A 23,386-nucleotide genomic window follows, 5' to 3' on the forward strand; every position below is an offset into this window, starting at 1 on the left:
GCCATGAAAGAGCAACAAACAAATGCATGCACATGCACAAATACTTCAAGACCAACATGTGGTAGTACAAAACCTAGCTCAAACTATGAAGCACCTACACCCTAAATTTAGGTCCTGTATGTGCTATGGTTTGGCCATGAAGAGTAACAAACTAACGCACAAACACTTTGAGGCCAATGTACGTTGCTTTAAATCCTTTATACCAACAACCAAAATTTAGAGCTTCTACGTGTTATGTATATACATGTGTACATGTATATACACATATACATTTCTAGTGCACTGGCCTTGATATTATATTATTTATTATACTTAATTGCTGTCTCCCTCATCAGCAAGGTAGTGCAAGGAAATAGAGAGAGAAAAAATTAATGCATACACAAACACAAACACTGACAAATATCAAAATGGTGTTCAAGTACATGGATAAGGAAATATTTACCAAGCCATTCATATCCTACAAAAGATCAAAACTAGAATATGCTTCTCAAGTTTGGCCACAAGACCTAAGAACAAAAATAGCTCACTGAGAAGGTCCAAGGGAAAGTAACAAAAGTAACAAAGATGGTACAATAATTAATTGAGCTAAGTCACAGGGAAAGGCTGAAGGCCTTACATTTACCCTCCTTTGAACAGAGAAGAGTGAGGGGTGACCTGATCACAACATTTAAGTCTTTAAAAGAGAAGAACAATGTAAAACATAAGCAATTCTTCAAGAGATGTAGGTATAGAGCAAACAAAGGATATAACATGAAACTGAACAAGAAAATTAAATAAGGATGTAAAAAAATATTTATGAAGTATAGGAGTATTGAATGAATGGAACAAAAGGACTGAGTGTATGGTTAATGCAAACAGCATACATAAATCAAAATTATGAGGTGGTATGATTATTTTACATTATTTTATCATACTCTGTCGCTGTCTCCCACGTTAGCGAGGTATCGCAAGGAAACAGACGAAAGAATGGCCCAACCCACCCACATACAAATGTATATACATACACGTCCACACACGCACATATACATACCTATACATCTCAACGTATACATATATATACACACACAGACATATACATATACATACATGTACATAATTCATAGTCTGCCCTTATTCATTCCTGTTGCCACCCCGCCACACATGAAATAACAACCCCCTCCCCCCACATGTGTGTGAGGAAGTGTTAGGAAACGACAACAAAGGTCACATTCGTTCACTCAGTCTCTAGCTGTCATGTACAATGCACCGAAACCACAGCTCCCTTTCCACATCCATGCCCCACAAAACTTTCCATGGTTTACCCCAGGTGCTTCACATGCCCTGGTTCAATCCAATGACAGCACGTCGACCCCAGTATACCACATCATTCCAATTCACTCTATTCCTTGCACGCCTTTCACCCTCCTGCATGTTCAGGCCCCGATCACTCAAAATCTTTTTCACTCCATCTTTCCACCTCCAATTTGGACTCCCACCTCTCCTCATTCCCTCCACCTCTGACACATACATCCTCTTGATCAATCTTTCCTCACTCATTCTCTCCATGTGACCAAACCATTTCAAAACACCCTCTACTGCTCTCTCAACCACACTGTTTTTATTACCTCACATATCTCTTACCCTTACATTACTTACTCGATCAAACCACCTCACACCAAATATTGTCCTCAAACATCTCATTTCCAGCACCTCCACCCTCCTCCGCACAACTCTATCTATAGCCCACACCTCGCAACCATATAACAGAGTTGGAACCACTATTCCTTCAAACATACCCATTTTTGCTTTCCAAGATAATGTTCCCAACTTCGACACATTTTCAACGCTCCAAGAACTTTCGCCTCCTTCCCCACCCTATGATTCACTTCCGCTTCCATGGTTCCATCCGCAGCCAAATCCACTTCCAAACATCTAAAACACTTCACTTCCTCAAGTTTTTCTCCATCCAAACTTACCTCCCACTTGACTTGTCCCTCAACCCTACTGTACCTATAAACCTTGCTCTTATTCACATTTCCTCTCAGCTTTCTTCTTTCACACACTTTACCAAGCTCAGTCACCACCTTCTACAGTTTCTCACATGAATCAGCCACCAGCGCTGTATCATCAGCGAACAACAACTGACTCACTTCCCAAGCTCTCTCATCCACAACAGACTGCATACTTGCCCCTCTTTCCAAAACTCTTGCATTCACCTCCCTAACAACCCCATCCATAAACAAATTAAACAACCATGGAGACATCACACACCCCTGCCGCAAACCTACATTCACTGAGAACCAATCACTTTCCTCTCTTCCTACTCGTACACATGCCTTACATCCTCGATAAAAACTTTTCACTGCTTCTAACAACTTACCTCCCACACCATATATTCTTAATACCTTCCACAGAGCATCCCTATCAACTCTTATCATATGCCTTCTCCAGATCCATAAATGCTACATACAAATCCATTTGCTTTTCTAAGTATTTCTCACATACATTTTTCAAAGCAAACACCTGATCCACACATCCTCTCACACTTCTGAAACCACACTGCTCTTCCCCAATCTGATGCTCTGTACATGCCTTCACCCTCTCAATCAATAACCTCCCATATAATTTCCCAGGAATACTCAACAAACTTATACCTCTGTAATTTGAGCACTCACTCTTATCCCCTTTGCCTTTGTACAATGGCACTATGCAAACATTCCGCCAGTCCTCAGGCACCTCACCATGAGTCATACATACATTAAACAACCTTACCAACCAGTCAACAATACAGTAACCCCCTTTTTTAATCAATTCCACTGCATTAACGTCCAAACCTGCTGCCTTGCCGGCTTTCATCTTCCGCAAAGCTTTTACTACCTCTTCTCTGTTTACCAAATCATTCTCCCTAACCCTCTCACTTTGCACAACACCTTGACCAAAACACCCTATATCTGCCACTCTATCATCAAACACATTCAACAAACCTTCAAAATACTCACTCCATCTCCTTCTTACATCACTACTACTTGTTATCGCCTCCCCATTAGCCCCGTTCACTGATGTTCCCATTTGTTCCCTTGTCTTACGCACTTTTTTTACCTCCTTCCAAAACATCTTTTTATTCTCCCTAAAATTTAATATTCTCTCACTCCAGCTCTCACTTGCCCTCTTTTTTACCTCTTGCACTTTTCTCTTGACCTCCTGCCTCTTTCTTTAATGCATCTCCCAGTCATTTGCATTATTTCCCTGCAAAAATCGTCAAAATGCCTCTCTTTTCTCTTTCACTAATAATCTTACTTCTTCATCCCACCTCTCACTACCCTTTCTAATCTGCCCACCTCCCATGCTCTTCATGCCACAAGCATCTTTTGCACAATCCATCACTGCTTCCCTAAATACATCCCATTCCTCCCCCACTCCCCTAACATCCTTTGTTCTCACCTTTTTCCACTCTGTATGATAAAAGAGACTTTCTAACTGATGGGACCCCACAAGTTTAAAACTCCCCTCTCCACAGAACAAAAAAGTAATAAAAAGTTAATTTCTTTAAAGCTAACACACATTTGCTTAAAACCCTATCTAGATTCTAAAGAACCTAAAACCAAAATTTTGTCCTTTTGGTGCAATAGTTCAGCTATAACAAAGTAACAAACAAAGCATGAATAATTCAAGGCCAACATGTGTTAGCTTAAAATCTAGCCAAGATTCTGAAGAATCTACGTAAAAAAAAATCTTGTATCCCTTTGTGATATGTTATGGCTGTGGTAGAGTAATGCACAGATGCACAAAAATTTTAAATATGTATTAGATGATCTGAAGGAGTGACTGAAATGTAATAATACCCTTGATGTACCCAAAAGAGGATTCTAGGCTATGGTAGGCCACATTAGGCAAAGGATCTCAGGCTATTGCAACTTATCATACTAAAAGTATGGCACAGCTTACAGGAAACTGGTAATTAAGTTTATGGCAAGTTATCCGAGTTTCAGTGGCTTAACATATAAAAGGCATGAAACAGCTTACCGGTACTCATCGGCATATATTTTTGAGGTTTGAAGACAACAGTTGTCCCTACATCATGCATGGATTTCAACAACTAGAAACAAAAACATTAAAATTGTGGCAAGTTATCCAAGTTTCAGTGGCTTAGCATATCAAAGGCATGAGATAGCTTACCAGTACTCATTGGTATATATTTGTCAGGTTTGAAGACAACAGGTGTCCCTACATCATGAATGGATTTCAACTCCTAGAGATGAAAACATCATCTGATGTGTAAGTTGATTCCATACTTTTTGACAAAAAATCGAGATTTAAAACTTGAAAGGTACACAAGTATTACTTGTATATGGTAATGGCACTCTTCCAGGACTATATACTGTTACTTATGCTGTCCTCTATACAATGTCAAAACCTTAAAGATTTTTACTACAGCATCAATTTCCAAGACATCAGATCTGGGAAATGGTTTTGATTTTCAATAAGACAAGGTCAAAATATACAATAAAAATAGGGTGACCTTTAAAAAAAATCTCTGCCATGCAGGATACTGAAAAATGATACATGTGAAACAGTAGGTGACTTTACAAATAGGTAATGATATCACTAAGAGGAGGAAACAAGTGCTCCCTAGAAAAATGTTCTTACAAGTATTTTGCACATATATATATAAGCAGACAACTAAGTATCTTCATAAAACTTAACAAACATTATTAATAAATGTCAAAAACAAACCCAACTCTAAGTAAGCTAATTTGAAAAAGACCAGTTTGTACTGAAAGTTAAATAAAGGAGAACAGTTGGTTATCTCTGAGGGTGAAGGATGATCTGGTCTGAGAAGATCAATCCTTGACAATAATCCTTACGGAACCAGAGTACATAAAAGCATACCTTAACATTGGTGATCCATATCTTAGCTTACTGAAGGACTATGAAATGGACACTGGGTGCATCCATCATGTTTCCATTCTTACATACTAGGGGACATCTTTCAGAAGGCCAACAAAAATACCCAGTATCTATTTACAGGAAGTAGGTAGAAGCTGGTATGCAGCCACCAACCTGGGAAATATACTAACGGTACTACCAGCCTGGGTATTGGTAAGGTTAGTGATGGCTGCATAGTAAGCCAGCACTTCAATGGTTATCAAACTGCACTCCTTTGACCTAAGTAGCTGCCTTTTTCTGCCTCAACTACATGTGGCCTACTGGTATTCTATCCACATACATACAATCTCTCCTTGTCAAACATAACATTTGACAACACTTAACTCACAAAGCTCATTCTTCGAAAGTCTTGATTTTCCTGCAATGAACGCTTTGCCCTAGCCCTACCTTTTGGCAAATTGGTAAGAGCCAAAGATACAATTAGTAGGTAGGAACATTAGGTAGAAGTAGTAGGTAGGAGCATTAGGTACAAGTAGTAGTTTGGAACATTAGTCGGGAAAATTATGTAAAAACATTAGGTAGAAGTAGATTGTACGAACATTTGGTAGAAGTCTCTGAAAACACTATGCTAGAGTTGCCCTTTGCCAGTGGCCTGTTGAGAATGAGGCACTAAAGGCTAAAATGCAGCACTTCAGTTCAACAGTTATGGAGACTTGCCTTGGCCATGCCCTTGAGAGAGTTCCCAAAGGGAATGGACATCAAAGATATAGATTGATAGATACTTACAGCAGCCAAGGGTCCCTAATGCACAAATGAAATTAATGGTAGGTACCTCATTTCATATCCAGCCAAAGAGAAAGGTACACATTCTGTTCCATAACCTCTTATCTGAATCACCCTTGAACTGTTATAAGAACATCAGAATAATGCCTATAAATGCACATGCTGCTGGGCAACCTTAGAAAAGGGCTGCCACACCATGTCAATCATGTCATGCCTTTGTACATGCAACTACAGGATGGTTGTGACCTGGCAAAACACTACGGTCTAAAAACTGAAAGAAATTCAAAAATTAGAATTTCACTGACTGTTATGGTGGATAGCTTTACATTTATCATGTTTGCATAACAACTTTGGTGACTCATCTCGTTCCTTCCCATATGAAATAGATCAACCTCATTTATGATGTCTCTGTGGTTATGCATCTGCTATTACTGCTGCTGGCCACCCATTTGACAAGTGGAGTCTGACAGCATTTCTACTTTCACATTTGCCTTGTTTGAATGTCGACTTACAGTGACAAGCTAACATACTGATCAATAAAAAATTCAGATATTTGTTGGAGCAGGCTCAGTATGCTACAAAACAGAAGTAAAACAGACTTCAAAAGGAAACTGACTCAAAGATGAAGCTTTATCCAGACCAACCAGCTCACCAGAAACTTGAGGTTGCATACAAAATGTGTCAAAATACATCTGGAATATATAAACATAATAACTAACTCAACAGAAACAACAAACCTGCCAATTTTTACATCCATCACCTACCTTTGTTCAGTAAAAGCATAAAATCAACAAGTATTTCTTTCTCATAACAGTGTGAACCTACAAACCTTCAATTGTGACATTTACTTAGAGCTGAAAATTACTAATCCATGTACTGTTAACATAGTGAGGTCAGGTAGAAATGCCATGAACTTGTGGTGGTTTTGGTTGAGGAATGTATTTTCTTAAAATAAGTTGTGAGGAGCCTACTTCCAGTAATGTTATTTGCAACAATTTATGGACCTCCTGGGCAATTGCAATGGCAGTCAAGATTTAGTTCTAAGCAATATCTAGACCAGACATAAATGCACTACTGTATCTTAAGCTACCTATCTAGTTAAGCATGTATCTTCAGAATTGATATTTTTATTTAGTATTCAGCTCTGAATAACTTTATCATCTGAGCATTCTTCTATATAATAAAGATTTGTGCTTTATATCAACTATTTTTATGATGAAGATATTCACTCCATGACTTTAATACTTTAATTATTCTAAGAGTAAACCATATACCAGCAAGTACACTACAACCCGTAATCATAAAACCAACTGCTTCAAATATGAAATGAGGAGCAAAAATTTTCCAAACCATTAAATGTCGTCTCAAGATGAAGGCAGACACTGCTGAGCAGAACACCTGCAAACAGAGTACATGCATTAATACAAACTAAAAATGCTGAAGTATATCTATGATGATCATCTTCCATTACCACATATATTATCAGTTTTTTTTTTTTTTTTTTTTTTTTTTTTTTTTTTTTTTTTTATACTTTGTCGCTGTCTCCCGCGTTTGCGAGGTAGCGCAAGGAAACAGACGAAAGACATGGCCCAACCCCCCCCATACACATGTGCATACACACGTCCACACACGCAAATATACATACCTACACAGCTTTCCATGGTTTACCCCAGACGCTTCACATGCCTTGATTCAATCCACTGACAGCACGTCAACCCCTGTATACCACATCGCTCCAATTCACTCTATTCCTTGCCCTCCTTTCACCCTCCTGCATGTTCAGGCCCCGATCACACAAAATCCTTTTCACTCCATCTTTCCACCTACAATTTGGTCTCCCTCTTCTCCTCGTTCCCTCCACCTCCGACACATATATCCTCTTGGTCAATCTTTCCTCACTCATTCTCTCCATGTGCCCAAACCATTTCAAAACACCCTCTTCTGCTCTCTCCACCACGCTCTTTTTATTTCCACACATCTCTCTTACCCTTACGTTACTTACTCGATCAAACCACCTCACACCACACATTGTCCTCAAACATCTCATTTCCAGCACATCCATCCTCCTACGCACAACTCTATCCATAGCCCACGCCTCGCAACCATACAACATTGTTGGAACTACTATTCCTTCAAACATACCCATTTTTGCTTTCCGGGATAATGTTCTCGACTTCCACACATTTTTCAAGGCTCCCAAAATTTTCGCCCCCTCCCCCACCCTATGATCCACTTCCGCTTCCATGGTTCCATCCGCTGACAGATCCACTCCCAGATATCTAAAACACTTCACTTCCTCCAGCCTCTCACCATTCAAACTCACCTCCCAATTGACAGTTTACTTTTATATATTTTATTTATCTATTTATTTTGCTGTGTCGCTGTCTCCCGCGTTAGCAAGGTAGCGCAAGGAAATAGACGAAAGAATGGCCCAACCCCCCTCCCCCTCATGTGCGCGAGGTAGCGCTAGGTAAAGACAACAAAGGCCCCATTCGTTCACACTCAGTCTCTAGCTGTCATGTAATAATTCACCGAAACCACAGCTCCCTTTCCACATCCAGGCCCCACAGAACTTTCCATGGTTTACCCCAGACGCTTCACATGCCCTGGTTCAATCCACTGACAGCACGTCGACCCCGGTATACCACACATCATTCCAATTCACTCTATTCCTTGCACGCTTTTCACCCTCCTGCATGTTCAGGCCCCGATCACTCAAAATCCTTTTCACTCCATCTTTCCACCTCCAATTTAGTCTCCCACACTCCTCGTTCCCTCCACCTCTGACACATATATCCTCTTGGTCAATCTCTCCTCACTCATTCTCTCCATGTGACCAAACCATTTCAAAACACCCTCTTCTGCTCTCTCAACCACACTCTTTTTATTACCACACATCTCTCTTACCCTTACATTACTTACTCGATCAAACCACCTCACACCACATACTGTCCTCAAACATCTCATTTCCAGCACATCCACCCTACTCCACACAACTCTATCCATAGCCCACGCCTCGCAACCATATAACATTGTTGGAGCCAATATTCCTTCAAACATACCCATTTTTGCTTTCCGAGGTAGTGTTCTTGACTTGCACACTTTCTTCAAGGCTCCCAGGATTTTCACCCCCTCCCCCACCCTATGATTCACTTCCGCTTCCATGGTTCCATCCGCTGCCAAATCCACTCCCAGATATCTAAAACACTTCACTTCCTCCAGTTTTTCTCCATTCAAACTTACCTCCCAATTGACTTGTCCCTCAACCCTACTGTACCTAATGACCTTGCTCTTGTTCACATTTACTCTCAGCTTTCTTCTTTCACACACTTTACCAAACTCAGTCTTCAGCTTCTGCAGTTTCTCACACGAATCAGCCATCAGCACTGTATCATGAGTGAACAACAACTGTCTCACTTCCTAAGCTCTCTCATCCACAAGAGACTGCATACTTGCCCCCCCTTTCCAAAACTCTTGCATTCACCTCCCTAACAACCCCATCCATAAACAAATTAAACAACCATGGAGACATCACACACCCCTGCTGCAAACCTATATTCACTGAGAACCAATTACTTTCCTCTCTTCCTATAAGTACATATGCCTTACATCCTTGATAAAAACTTTTCACTGCTTCTAACAACTTACCTCCCACACCATATATTCTTAATACCTTCCACAGAGCATCTCTATCAACTCTATCATATGCCTTCTCCAGATCCATAAATGCTACATACAAATCCATTTGCTTTTCTTTATTATTTCTCACATACATTCTTCAAAGCAAACATCTGATCCACACAACCTCTACCACTTATTATATTATTATAATTAATCACTGTTTCCCGCGTCAGAGGTAGCACCTGGAAACAGACGAAGAGTGGCCCATCCACTCATATACACATACATACATACATGAATGCCCATACATACACATATATATAACATATTCACATATACATACATATACACAGACATATACATATATACACATGGACATTTTCATGCTTCCTTGCCTTCATCCATTCCCGGTGCCACCCCACCCCACAGGAAACAGCAGCGCTACCCCCTGCTTTAGCACGGTAACACCAGGAAAAAAGACAAAAAAGGCCAAATTTGTTCACACTCAGTCTCTAGCTGTCATGTGTAATGCACCAAAACCCCAGCTCCCTATCTACATCCAGGTTCTACAGACCTTTCCATGGTTTACCTATATCTATATATATCTATTCATTTACTTATCACACTTGATCTTCATTTCCCATATCAGTGAGGTGGCACCAGGAAACATGAAGAATGATCCATCCACTCATATACACATATATATACATAAATGCCTATACACATACATATCAACATTTACACATATACATACACATACACAGACATATACATATATACACATGTACATATTCATACTTGCTTGCCTTCAATCCATTCCCGGTGGTACCCCGCCCCACACAAAACAGCATTGCTGCCCCTGCTTCAGTGAGATAGCGCCAAAGAAACAGACAAAAACAGCCACATTTGTTCACACTCAGTCTCTAGCTGTCATGTGTAATGCACTAAAACCACAGCTCCCTATCCACATCCAGGCCCTACAGACCTTTCCATGGTTTACCCCAGATGTTTTACATCCCCTGGTTCAGTCCGCTGACAGCACGTTGACTCCACTATACCACATCGTTCCAATTCACTCTATTCCTTGCACTTCTCTCACCCTCCTGTATGTTCAGGTCCTGATACCTCAAAATCTTTTTTCACTCCATCCTTCCACCTCCAATTCGGTCTCCCACTTCTCTTGTACCTCTGCCACATAAATCCTCTTTGTCAATCTTTCCTTACTCACTCTCTCCATACGTCCAAACCATTTCAACACACCCTCTTCTGCTCTCTCAACTACACTCTTTTTATTTCCAAACATTTCCCTTACACTTTCATTACAGATTCAATCAAACCACCTCACACCACATACTGTCCCCAGACATTTAATTTCCAACACATCCACCCTCATCAGCACAACCCCATTATAGCCCATGCCTCAACAATATAATAATGTTGGAACTACTATTACTTCAAACATACCCATTTTTTGCTCTCTGTGATACTGTTATCTCTTTCTGTACATTCTTCATCATTCCCAGAACCTTTGCTGCCTTCACCACCCTGTGACTCACTTTTGCTTCCATGGTTCCAATTGCAGCTAAGTCCACTCCCAGATATCTAAAACACTTCACTTCCACCAATTCTTCTCCATTCAAACTTACATCCTAATTAATTTGTCCCTCAACCCTGCTAATAACCTTGATCTTATTCAAATTTACTCTACTTTCTCCTTTCACACACATTTCCAAACTCAGTCACCATCTTCTGCAGTTTCTCACTTGAATCAGCCACCAGTGCTGTATCACTAGCAAAAAACAACTTACTTCCCAGGCCCTCTCATCCCTAACAGACTGTACACTCACCCTTCTCTCCAAAACTCTTGCATGTACCTCCCTAACCACCCCATCCATAAGCAAATTAAACAACCATGAAGACACACCCCTGCCACAAACCAAACTTCACAGGGAACCAGTCACTCTCCTCTCTTCCTACTCGTACACATGCATTACATCCTTGATAAAAACTTTTCACTCCAAGCAACTTAACTCCCACACCATATACTCATAAGACCATGCACAAAGCATCTCTATCAACCCTATCATATGCCTTCTCCAGATCTGTAAATGCCACATACAAATTCATCTGTTTTTCTAAATATTTCACATATAAATTCTTCAAAGCAAACACCTGATCAACATATCCTCTTCCACTTCTAAAACCACATTGCCCCTCCCTAATCGATCCTCTGTACATGCCTTCACCCTCTCAATCAATATCCTTCCATACAATTTTCCAAGAATACTCAGCAAACTTATGCCTCTGTAGTTTGAAAACTCACCTTTATCCCCTTTGCCTTTGTACAATGGCACTATACATGCATTCTGCCAATCCTCAGGCACTTCACCATGATCCATACATACAATGAATATCCTTACCAACCAATCAACATCACAATCACCCCCTTAACAAATTCAATTGCAATAACATCCAACCCGCCACCTTGCAGGATTTCATTTTAGCAAGGTTTTCACCACCTTTTCTCTCAGCCAAACTATTCTCCCTGACCCTTTCACTTTTAATTCTCTCTCTCTCTCTCTCTCTCTCTCTCTCTCTCTCTCTCTCTCTCTCTCTCTCTCTCTCTCTCTCTCTCTCTCTCATACTTAACTGCCGTTTCTTACATTACACAAAGTAAGACACATCACTCACATACACATACATAACACATACATATTCATTTTATATCATCCTTTGTTGCTGTCTCCTGTGTTAGCGAGGTAGCGCAAGGAAACAGATGAAAGAATGGCCCAACCCACCTACATACACATGTATAAACATACACGTCCACACATACACATATACATACCTATACATTTCAACATATTTATTTTATTCTGCTTTGTCGCTGTCTCCCGCGTCAGCGAGGTAGCGCAAGGAAACAGACGAAAGAATGGCCCAACCCACCCACATACATATGTATATACATACACGTCCACACAAGCAAATATACATACCTATACATCTCAATGTATACATATATATACACACACAGACATATACATATATACACATGTACACAAATCATACCGTCTGCTCCATTCATTCCCATCGCCACCCCGCCACACATGGAATAACAACCCCCTCCCCCCTCATGTGTGCGAGGTAGCGCTAGGAAAGACAACAAAGGCCCCATTCGTTCACACTCAGTCTCTAGCTGTCATGTAATAATGCACCGAAACCACAGCTCCCTTTCCACATCCAGGCCCCACAGAACTTTCCATGGTTTACCCCAGACGCTTCACATGCCCTCGTTCAATCCATTGACAGCACGTCGACCCTGGTATACCACATCATTCCAATTCACTCTATTCCTTGCATGCCTTTCACCCTCCTGCATGTTCAGGCCCCAATCACTCAAAATCTTTTTCACTCCATCTTTCCACCTCCAATTTGGTCTCCCACTTCTCCTTGTTCCCTCCACCTCTGACACATATATCCTCTTGGTCAATCTTTCCTCACTCATTCTCTCCATGTGACCAAACCACTTCAAAACACCCTCTTCTGCTCTCTCAACCACACTCTTTTTGTTACCACACATCTCTCTTACCCTTACATTACTTACTCGATCAAACCACCTCACACTACATATTGTCCTCAAACATCTCATTTCCAGCACATCCACCCTCCTGCGCACAACTCTATCCATAGCCCACGTCTCGCAACCATACAACATTGTTGGAACCATTATTCCTTCAAACATACCCATTTTTGCTTTCCGAGATAATGTTCTCAACTTCCACACATTCTTCAACGCTCCCAGAATTTTTGCCCCCTCCCCCACCCTATGATTCACTTCCACTTCCATGGTTCCATCCACTGCCAAATCCACTCCCAGATATCTAAAACACTTTACTTCCTCCAGTTTTTCTCCATTCAAACTTACCTCCCAATTGACTTGACCCTCAACCCTACTGTACCTAATAACCTTGCTCTTATTCTCATTTACTCTCAACTTTCTTCTTTCACACACTTTACCAAACTCAGTCACCAGCTTCTGCAGTTTCTCACATGAATCAGCCACCAGCGCTGTATCATCAGCGAACAACAACTCTCTCATCCACAACAGACTTCATACTTGCCCCTCTTTCCAAAACTTTTGCATTCACCTCCCTAACAACCCCATCCATAAACAAATTAAACAACCATGGAGACTTCAAACACCCCTGCCACAAACCTACATTCACTGAGAACCAATCACTTTCCTCTCTTCCTACACGTACACATGCCTTACATCCTCGATAAAAACTTTTCACTGCTTCTAACAACTTCCCTCCCACACCATATATTCTTAATACCTTCCACAGAGCATCTCTATCAACTCTATCATATGCCTTCTCCAGATCCATAAATGCTACATACAAATCCATTTGCTTTTCTAAGTATTTCTCACATACATTCTTCAAAGCAAACGCCTGATCCACACATCCTATACCACTTCTGAAACCACACTGCTCTTCCCCAATCTGATGCTCTGTACCTGCCTTCACCCTCTCAATCAATACCCTCCTATATAATTTACCAGGAGTACTCAACAAACTTATACCTCTGTAATTTGAGCACTCACTCTTATCCCCTTTGCCTTTGTACAATGGCACTATGCAAGCATTCCGCCAATCCTTCTTCAATGTATACACATATATACATACACAGACATATACATACATACACATGTACATAGTTCATACTTGCTGCCTTTATTCATTCCCACTGCCACCCCACCACACATGAAATGACACCCCCTTCCCCCCGCACGCGTGAGAGGTAGCGCTAGGAAAAGACAACAAAGGCCACATTCGCTCACACTCAGTCCCTACTGTACCTAATAACCTTGCTCTTATTCACATTTACTCTCAGCTTTCTTCTTTCACACACTTTACCAAACTCAGTCACCAGCTTTTGCAGTTTCTCACCTATATCAGTCACCAGCGCTGTATCAACAGCCCACACCAACTGACTCGCTCCCCGAGCCCTCTCATCCACAACACACTACATACTTGACCCTCTCTCCAAAACTCTTGCATTCACCTCCCTAACAACTCCATCTATAAGCAAATTAAACAACCATGGAGACATCACACACCCCTGCCACAAATTGACATTCACTGGGGACCAATCACTTTCCTCCCCTCCTACTCATACACTTGCCTTACATCCTCGATAAAAACTTTTCACTGCTTCTAGCAACTTGCCTCCCACACCATATATTCTTAATACCTTTCACAGAGCATCTCTATCAACTCTATCATATGCTGTCTCCAAATCCATAAATGCTACATACAAATCCAGCTGTTTTTCTAAGTATTTCTTACATGCATTCTTCAAAGCAAAGACCTGATCCACACATCATCTACCACTTCGGAAACCACACTGCTCATCCCCAATCTGATGCTCTGTACATGCCTTCACTCTCTCAATCAATACTCTCCCATATAATTTCCCAGGAGTACTTAACAAACTTATACCTCTGTAATTTGAACACTCACCTTTATCCCCTTTGCCTTTGTACAATGGCATTATGTATGCATTCCGCCAATCCTCAGGTACTTCACCATGAGCCATACATACAGTGAATATCCACACCAACCAGTCAACAACACAGTCACCCCCTTTTTTAATCAATTCCACTGCAATACCATTTAAACCCACCGCCTTGCCGGCTTTCATCTTATGCAAAGCTTTCACTACCTCTTCTCTGTTTACCAAATCATTCTCCCTGACCCTCTCACTTTGCACCCCTCGACCAAAACACCCTATATCTGCCACCCTATCATCTAACACATTCAACAAACCTTCAAAGTACTCACTCCATCTCCTTCTCACATCAACATTACTTGTTATCACCTCCCCATTAGTCCCTTTCACCGATGTTCCCATTTGTTCTCTTGTCTTATGCACTTAATTTACCTCTTTCCAAAACATTTTTATTCTCCCGAAAATTTAATGATACTCTCTCACCCCAACTCTCATTTGCCCTCTTTTCCACCTCTTGCACCTTTCTCTTGACCTCCTGCCTTTTTCTTTTATACATCTCCCAGTCATTTGCACTATTTCACTGTAAAAATTGTCCAAGTGCCTCTCTCTCCTCTTTCACTAATAATCTTACTTCATCATCCCACCACTCACTACCCTTTCTAATCTGCCCACCTCCCATGCTTCTCAAGCCACAAGTATCTTTTGTGCAAGCCTTCATTGCTTCCCTAAATACATCCCACTCCTCCTCCACTCCCCTTAGGTCCTTTGCTCTTACCTTTTTCCATTCTGCACTCAGTCTCTCCTGGTACTTCATCACACAAGTCTCCTTGTGTGAGGAAGTGGAAATATATATATATATATATATATATATATATATATATATATATATATATATATATATATATATATATATATATATATTTTTTTTTTTTTCATACTATTTGCCATTTCCCGCGTTAGCGAGGTAGCGTTAAGAACAGAGAACTGGGCCTTAGAGGGAATATCCTCACCTGACCCCCTTCTCTGTTCCTTCTTTTGGAAAATTAAAAAAAAAAACAAGAAAGGGGAGGATTTCCAGCCACCCGCTCCCTCCCTTTTAGTCGCCTTCTACGACACGCACGGAATACGTAGGAAGTATTCTTTCTCCCCTATCCCCAGGGATAATATATATATATATATATATATATATATATATATATATATATATATATATATATATATATATAATGTTCACAGTGTAGCACAGTAAAAAAGAAAAAAGTGTATTAGCGTCACCATTTATGACGACTGGAGTTTAAGTATCAAAGCTATTACCATCTGTCTGGGCAGCCACTAGCCCAGTGACCACGGCGACCTGAATGATAGCTATGTGGGTTGGGTAGTCTGGTTGTGGGTGTGTCCCAGTCTCTCATGTAAACAGGCTGGTTGGCAGATCCTCGAGATGCTTCAGCTCTATTATCTGCAGATGAACCAAAAACACCACCTCCAGTCTCATGAGTAGCTGATGAACCAGGCAAGTGTTGCAACTGTGACATCGAGACCCTCTGAGGCACCAAGGGAGTGTCTGGGATGGGCCATCTCACCCCCACTGCTGGTATAAAGTGCCCTCTCCCTCTCTGATGAACAGATACCATCACAGGAGGGGGAGGAAGCCTTATGATTGCAACATTACCTGGATAAACGTGGCCCCCCTGCCCTCTTCTGCCCTGATACCCTCGTCTTCCTCTTCTTCCTCTGTGTGCAGCTTCTGCTGCTGCTTGAGCCTGTGCTAAAGCAGCAGCTTCCATTTCAGCTTTTCTCTCTGTAACAATTTCTGCTCTTCTCTTCTTCATTTCATCTGATAAAGTGGGTATAAGCTTTTCAATAAAGTTATCTATGACGAGAGATCTCGTCTCAGATGATATGGGGATAGGGGAGAAAGAATACTTCCCACGCATTCCTCACGTGTCGTAGAAGGCGACTAAAGGGGATGGGAGCGCGGGGCCAGAAACCCTCCCCTCCTCGTATTTTAACTTTCTAAAAGGGGAAACAGAAGAAGGAGTCACGCGAGGAGTGCTCATCCTCCTCAAAGGCTCAGATTGGGGTGTCTAAATGTGTGTGGATGTAACCAAGATGAGAAAAAAGGAGAGATAGGTAGTATGTTTGAGGAAAGGAACCTGGATGTTTTGGCTCTGAGTGAAACGAAGCTAAAGGGTAAAGGGGAAGAGTGGTTTGGGAATGTCTTGGGAGTAAAGTCAGGGGTTAGTGAGAGGACAAGAGCAAGGGAAGGAGTAGTACTACTCCTGAATCAGGAGTTGTGGGAGTATGTGATAGAGTGTAAGAAAGTAAATTCTAGATTGATATGGGTAAAACTGAAAGTTGAGGGAGAGAGATGGGTGATTATTGGTGCATATGCACCTGGGCATGAGAAGAAAGATCATGAGAGGCAAGTGTTTTGGGAGCAGCTGAATGAGTGTGTTAGTTAGTGGTTTTCATGCACAAGACCAGGGTTATAGTGATGGGTGATTTGAATGCAAAGGTGAGTAATGTGGCAGTTGAGGGAATAATTGGTATACATGGTGTTTCAGTGTTGTAAATGGAAATGGTGAAGAGCTTGTAGATTTATGTGCTGAAAAAGAACTGGTGATTGGGAATACCTGGTTTAAAAAGCGAGATATACATAAGTATACGTATGTAAGTAGGAGAGATGGCCAGAGAGTGTTATTGGATTACGTGTTAATTGATAGATGCACGAAAGAGAGACTTTTGGATGCTAATGTGCTGAGAGGTGCAACTGGAGGGATGTCTGATAATTATCTTGTGGAGGCAAAGGTGAAGATTTGTGGGGTTTTCAGAAAAGAAGAGAGAATGTTGGGGTGAAGAGAGTGGTGAGAGTGAGTGAGCTTGGGAAGGAGACTTGTGTGAGGAAGTACCAGGAGAGACTGAGTACAGAATGGAAAAAGGTGAGAACAAAGGAGGTAAGGGGAGTGGGGGAGGAATGGGATATATTTAGGGAAGCAGTGATGGCTTGCGCAAAAGATGCTTGTGGCATGAGAAGCGTGGGAGGTGGGTTGATTAGAAAAGGTAGTGAGTGGTGGGATGAAGACGTAAGATTATTATTGAAAGAGAAGAGAGAGGCATTTGGAAGATTTTTGCAGGGAAAAAATGCAAATGAGTGGGAGAGGTATAAAAGAAAGAGACAGGAGGTCAAGAGAAAGGTGCAAGAGGTGAAAAAGAGGGCAAATGAGAGTTGGGGTGAGAGAGTATCATTAAATTTTAGGGAGAATAAAGATGTTTTGGAAGGAGGTAAATAAAGTGCATAAGACAAGGGAGCAAATGGGAACTTCAGTGAAGGGGGCTAATGGGGAGGTGATAACAAGAAGTGGTGATGTGAGAAGGAGATGGAGTGAGTATTTTGAAGGTTTGTTGAATGTGTTTGATGATAGAGTGGCAGATATAGGGTGTTTTGGTCGAGGTGGTGTGCAAAGTGAGAGGGTTAGGGAAAATGATTTGGTAAATAGAGAAGAGGTAGTAAAAGCTTTACGGAAGATGAAAGCCGGCAAGGCAGTAGGTTTGGATAGTACTGCAGTGGACTTTATTAAAAAAGGGGGTGACTGTATTGTTGACTGGTTGGTAAGGTTATTTAATGTATGTATGATTCATGGTGAGGTGCCTGAGGATTGGCGGAATGCTTGCATAGTGCCATTGTACAAAGGCAAAGGGGATAAGAGTGAGCGCTCAAATTACAGAGGTATAAGTTTGTTGAGTATACCTGGTAAATTATATGGGAGGGTATTCATTGAGAGGGTGAAGGCGTGTACAGAGCATCAGATTGGGGAAGAGCAGTGTGGTTTCAGAAGTGGTAGAGGATGTGTGGATCAGGTGTTTGCTTTGAAGAATGTATGTGAGAAATACTTAGAAAAACAAATGGATTTGTATTGAGCATTTATGGATCTGGAGAAGGCATATGATAGAGTTGATAGAGATGCTCTGTGGAAGGTTTTAAGAATACATGGTGTGGGAGGGAAGTTGTTAGAAGCAGTGAAAAGTTTTTATCGAGGATGTAAGGCATGAGTATGTGTAGGAAGAGAGGAAAGTGATTAGTTCTCAGTGAATGTAGGTTTGTGGCAGGGGTGTGTGATGTCTCCATGGTTGTTTAATTTGTTTATGGATGGGGTTGTTAGGGAGGTGAAGGCAAGAGTTTTGGAAAGAGGGGCAAGTATGCAGTCTGTTGTGGATGAGAGAGCTTGGGAAGTGAGTCAGTTGTTGTTCGTTGATGATACAGCGCTGGTGGCTGATTCATGTAAGAAACTGCAGAAGCTGGTGACTGAGTTTGGTAAAGTGTGTGAAAGAAGAAAGTTAAGAGTAAATGTGAATAAGAGCAAGGTTATTAGGTACAGTAGGGTTGAGGGTCAAGTCAATTGGGAGGTAAGTTTGAATGGAGAAAAACTGGAGGAAGTAAAGTGTTTTAGATATCTGGGAGTGGATCTGGCAGCGGATGGAACCATGGAAGCGGAAGCGAATCATAGGGTGGGGGGAGGGGGCGAAAATTCTGGATCCTTGAAGAATGTTTGGAAGTCGAGAACATTATCTCGGAAAGCAAAAATGGGTATGTTTGAAGGAATAGTGGTTCCAACAATGTTGTATGGTTGCGAGGCGTGGGCTATGGATAGAGTTGTGCGCAGGAGGGTGGATGTGCTGGAAATGAGATGTTTGAGGACAATATGTGGTGTGAGGTGGTTTGATCGAGTAAGTAACGAAAGGGTGAGAGAGATGCGTGGAAATAAAAAGAGTGTGGTTGAGAGAGCAGAAGAGGGTGTTTTGAAATGGTTTGGTCACATGGAGAGAATGAGTGGGGAAAGATTGACCCAGAGGATATATGTGTCAGAGGTGGAGGGAACGAGAAGAAGTGGGAGACCAAATTGGAGGTGGAAAGATGGAGTGAAAAAGATTTTGAGTGATCGGGGCCTGAACATGCAGGAGGGTGAAAGGCGTGCAAGGAATAGAGTGAATTGGAATGATGTGGTATACCGGGGTCGACGTGCTGTCAATGGATTGAACCAGGGCATGTGAAGCATCTGGGGTAAACCATGGAAAGTTGTGTGGGGCCTGGATGTGGAAAGGGAGCTGTGGTTTCGGTGCATTATCACATGACAGCTAGAGACTGAGTGTGAACGAATGGGGCCTTTGGTGTCTTTCCTAGCGCTACCTCACACACATGAGGGGGGAGGGGGTCGTTATTCTATGTGTGGCGAGGTGGCGATGGGAACAAATAAAGGCAGACAGTATGAATTATGTACATGTGTATATGTCTGTGTGTGTATATATATGTGTACATTGAGATGTATAGGTATGTATATTTGCGTGTGTGGACGTGTATGTATATACATGTGTATGTGGGAGGGTTGGGCCATTCTTTCGTCTGATTTCCTTGTGCTACCTCGCTATCGCAGGAGACAGCGACAAAGCAAAATAAAATAAATAAAAATAAATATATATATATATATAGCACATCAACCCCAGTATGCCACATTGTTCCAATTCACTCTATTCCATGCATGCCTTTCACCCTCTTGCATGTTCAGGCCCTGATTGCTCAAAATCTTTTTCACTCCATCCTCCACCTCCAATTTGGTCTCGCACTTCCCCTTATTCCCTCCACTTTTGACATATATATCCTCTTTGTCAACCCTTCCTCACTCATTATCTCAATATGTCCAAACCATTTCAACACACCTTCTTCCTCTAGTGATTTATGAATCATCTGAAGTCTGTTTGTACAGAGACAGCTATCTTATCAGGGCCATGAGCCTTATGTGGGTTGAGGCATTAATAACTTGGGTATGTCTCGTCCATCAATATCAGTGTTTTCAACTACCTATTCCCATCCAAAATCAATGGTGTTGGAAGTATAGTGTCCTCCACTGTGAAGGTAATCCTACTAAACCTTCATTCAGCTCCTTTCTATTCTATTCTATTCTATATCTTTGATGCCCATTCCCTCCAGGAACTCCTATCAAGGGTTGGCCATGGCAAAAGTCTCCACTTATCCCTGTCCTTACATGCACCCCTCACATACATCATTCCACACATTCTTCCACCATTTCTCTCCCTCCAGTATTCCTCCACCCTATTTGCCCATGTCACAGGTGGTCTTCCTCTCACACTAACCCCTTTAACTGTATTATCATTCACTCTCCTTGTAAACTCCCAGTCTTGCATTCTTTCCATATGCCTAAACCCCCTCAAAGTATTACATTTCATCCATTCTACCTCCCCACAATTCATTCCCTTTGCATTCCCTGCCATACTACACCTCACATACACTCCATTTCTTTCTTCATTCCATCTAGTCACTCCAAATGCTCTTCTCAAATAGTTCATTTCCACAGCCTGGATTCTTGACTTCTGTGACTCATTCCATGTTCATGTTTCAGCTGTACAGGTCCAGGTTGGGAAGACTATCCTGTCCTGTAATCCTCTCTTCACTTCCATACTTACACTTCTACCCATCATTATTCTATTAAGGGAACCCTGTTCTGCTCTCTCCCTTATCTTTCCTTCCATATCACCACACTTAACCAAGACAACTCTTAGACACTTAAATTCTCTCACTTCTTCCAGTCTTTTCCCTCCCACATGCACAGCACAATTTGGTAGACTTTCTTCTTTCACTCTATATGGTTTCATAAAATCTATACTTTCACTGATTCCTGTCAAACACCATTACTTTACTTTTACTTGGTGTTGCAGTAATATCATATATGGTATAGTGATGGGTACGAAAGGCTCACTAATTTTGTTGTTGTAGTTGCACTTGTGGTTTTACTGGATATTAAGTCAAAGCTGTTTCAGCAAGACGTACTATTTAGTAAAAATACAGAAGGTATTGCATGCATAGTCTGAGAAGGAATTTTATCTATCTACATCTCTGATGCATGTTCCCTCCTGGAATTCCCTCAAGGGGGTTGCCACATCAATAGGGTCTCCATAAAGAGTGAGCTCCATGTTATAGGTAAAGAAATGAGGAATTTTTTTGGTCTTTTAGATCATACTATAGGGAAAATGTCTGTACTGTTTGTCATTCTGATTAATTGCATAAAGTATGAAAAGACACATAGTAAGTTATATAGATGTTTTCAGAATCATATTAAGTAATTACTCCTAAACAGACATAGGAGGCAAAATTTATTGAGAACGGATAGTAATCAATTCGCCACTGTGATCTACCTACCAATGGTTCTTTGACTTTTGTTGTGAGGAACTGGATTTCAACAGAACATACAAGAGCTGCATTTTGTATTAGTGATATCTGCTAGTAGTTGATAGAGCATACACTTTTTTGGCAATTAGTTTACACCTATACCATAACTTGCAACAGGGTTCTGTTCCTGGAAATCCTGTTGCAATTTGAAAAATTTAAAACCATTATATAAGGGGGTTATGTTGTCAAGTTGCACTCCTTTGACCCAAGTAGCTGTCATTCCTTTCTGTCTCACCCACATGTGGATTGCTGGCACTCTGTCCACAAACCTATAACCTCACCTTGTAACACATAACACCTGACAATAGGAGCAGTAGGTAGCTATAGAAGTTAGAAACATTAGACAAGAGCATCAGGTAGAAACACTGGGTAGAAGTAGTAAGCAGGAACAGGTGGGACCATTAGTAGGTTGGAACACAGTCAGGAGCCTCCGAAAATACTGTGCTAGAGTTGTTCTCTGCCAGTGGCCTGTTAAGGGTGAAGCACTAAGGCTCAAAAGTGGCAATGAAGTTCACCAGTTACAGAGACTTTTACCAAGATCACCCCTTGAGGGAGTTTCCTAAGGGAACAGGCATCAGAGATAGAGACAGATAGACAGATAGAAATGCCTGTAAGTTGCAGAGACACTCACATTAGAAAATGTCATTCTTCCTGAGCAGCATCCCATTCATTTCCTTAAACTCAGCTTTACAGAAATGATAACCAATGAAAGATATGAACATCCATGTTCACACAGTACATAGTTGCTGAGACTTTTGAAAATAAAAAAAATGTGACTTACTTTTGCAGCATGAAGAAGAATGTATGAGAGCCCTAAAAACACAAGAGCATCCTCAGCTTTATCAGGTTCATCCATTAAGAGAAATTCTCCATGCCTTACTTCCTCTGTCTCTAATCTGCTGAAGGAATGAGTTAAGAATCATAAACCAATAAGATTAATTCCTGTGGCAATAAATGCATGATAATTTTTCTACATATATGTATCTTGATCATCAAATGTCTGTTTCTAGGAAGTCTTTCACAAACAATCTTTTTCACATGTATGTCTAACCAGTGTACTCTACACAGTCTACAGACCACAATAAAAGTGTCCAGAAAATAACTGATGGCAAGCACTTGTTACAAGCGAAAGCCTGTAAAATATTATCTTTTACCTTTAATGATCTATATCATTCCTTACCTTTAACACTCTCGTTCATGGCTCTCGTAATAAGAATCCTCCAGAATACTCATATTAGCATACACAATGCAATATGCACACAAGACTTTAAAAATTCACTAAAAATACATTTTTGGCTCTATAGTATTCATTTTTTTAATATATAGGCAAGTGCAATAGTTTGAGGGGTGCATCAATCT

General features: G+C 41.1%; 1 protein-coding gene across 7 annotated transcripts in view; it reads right to left on the reverse strand.

Moving 5' to 3' along the window:
* PIG-O (phosphatidylinositol glycan anchor biosynthesis class O) overlaps window positions 1–23,386 on the reverse strand; it is a 177,339-nt gene that overhangs the window by 60,456 nt on the left and 93,497 nt on the right. For 3 of the 7 annotated variants that reach the window (XM_071693534.1, XM_071693530.1, XM_071693531.1), the window contains exons 7-8: window positions 22,809–22,926; window positions 3,703–7,047 (exon numbers count right to left, since the gene is read on the reverse strand). In XM_071693534.1, coding sequence (XP_071549635.1) covers window positions 6,850–7,047; window positions 22,809–22,926 — 316 coding nt within the window. In that variant the 3' untranslated portion in view covers window positions 3,703–6,849. Of the gene's footprint in view, window positions 1–3,702; window positions 7,048–22,808; window positions 22,927–23,386 lie in introns of those variants that run through there. The other 4 variants (XM_071693533.1, XR_011716732.1, XR_011716733.1 and 1 more) reach the window with 4 other exon arrangements.

This window comes from Panulirus ornatus, chromosome 55 (assembly GCF_036320965.1).
Source record: "Panulirus ornatus isolate Po-2019 chromosome 55, ASM3632096v1, whole genome shotgun sequence".
Taxonomy (NCBI): Eukaryota; Metazoa; Arthropoda; class Malacostraca; order Decapoda; family Palinuridae; genus Panulirus; species Panulirus ornatus.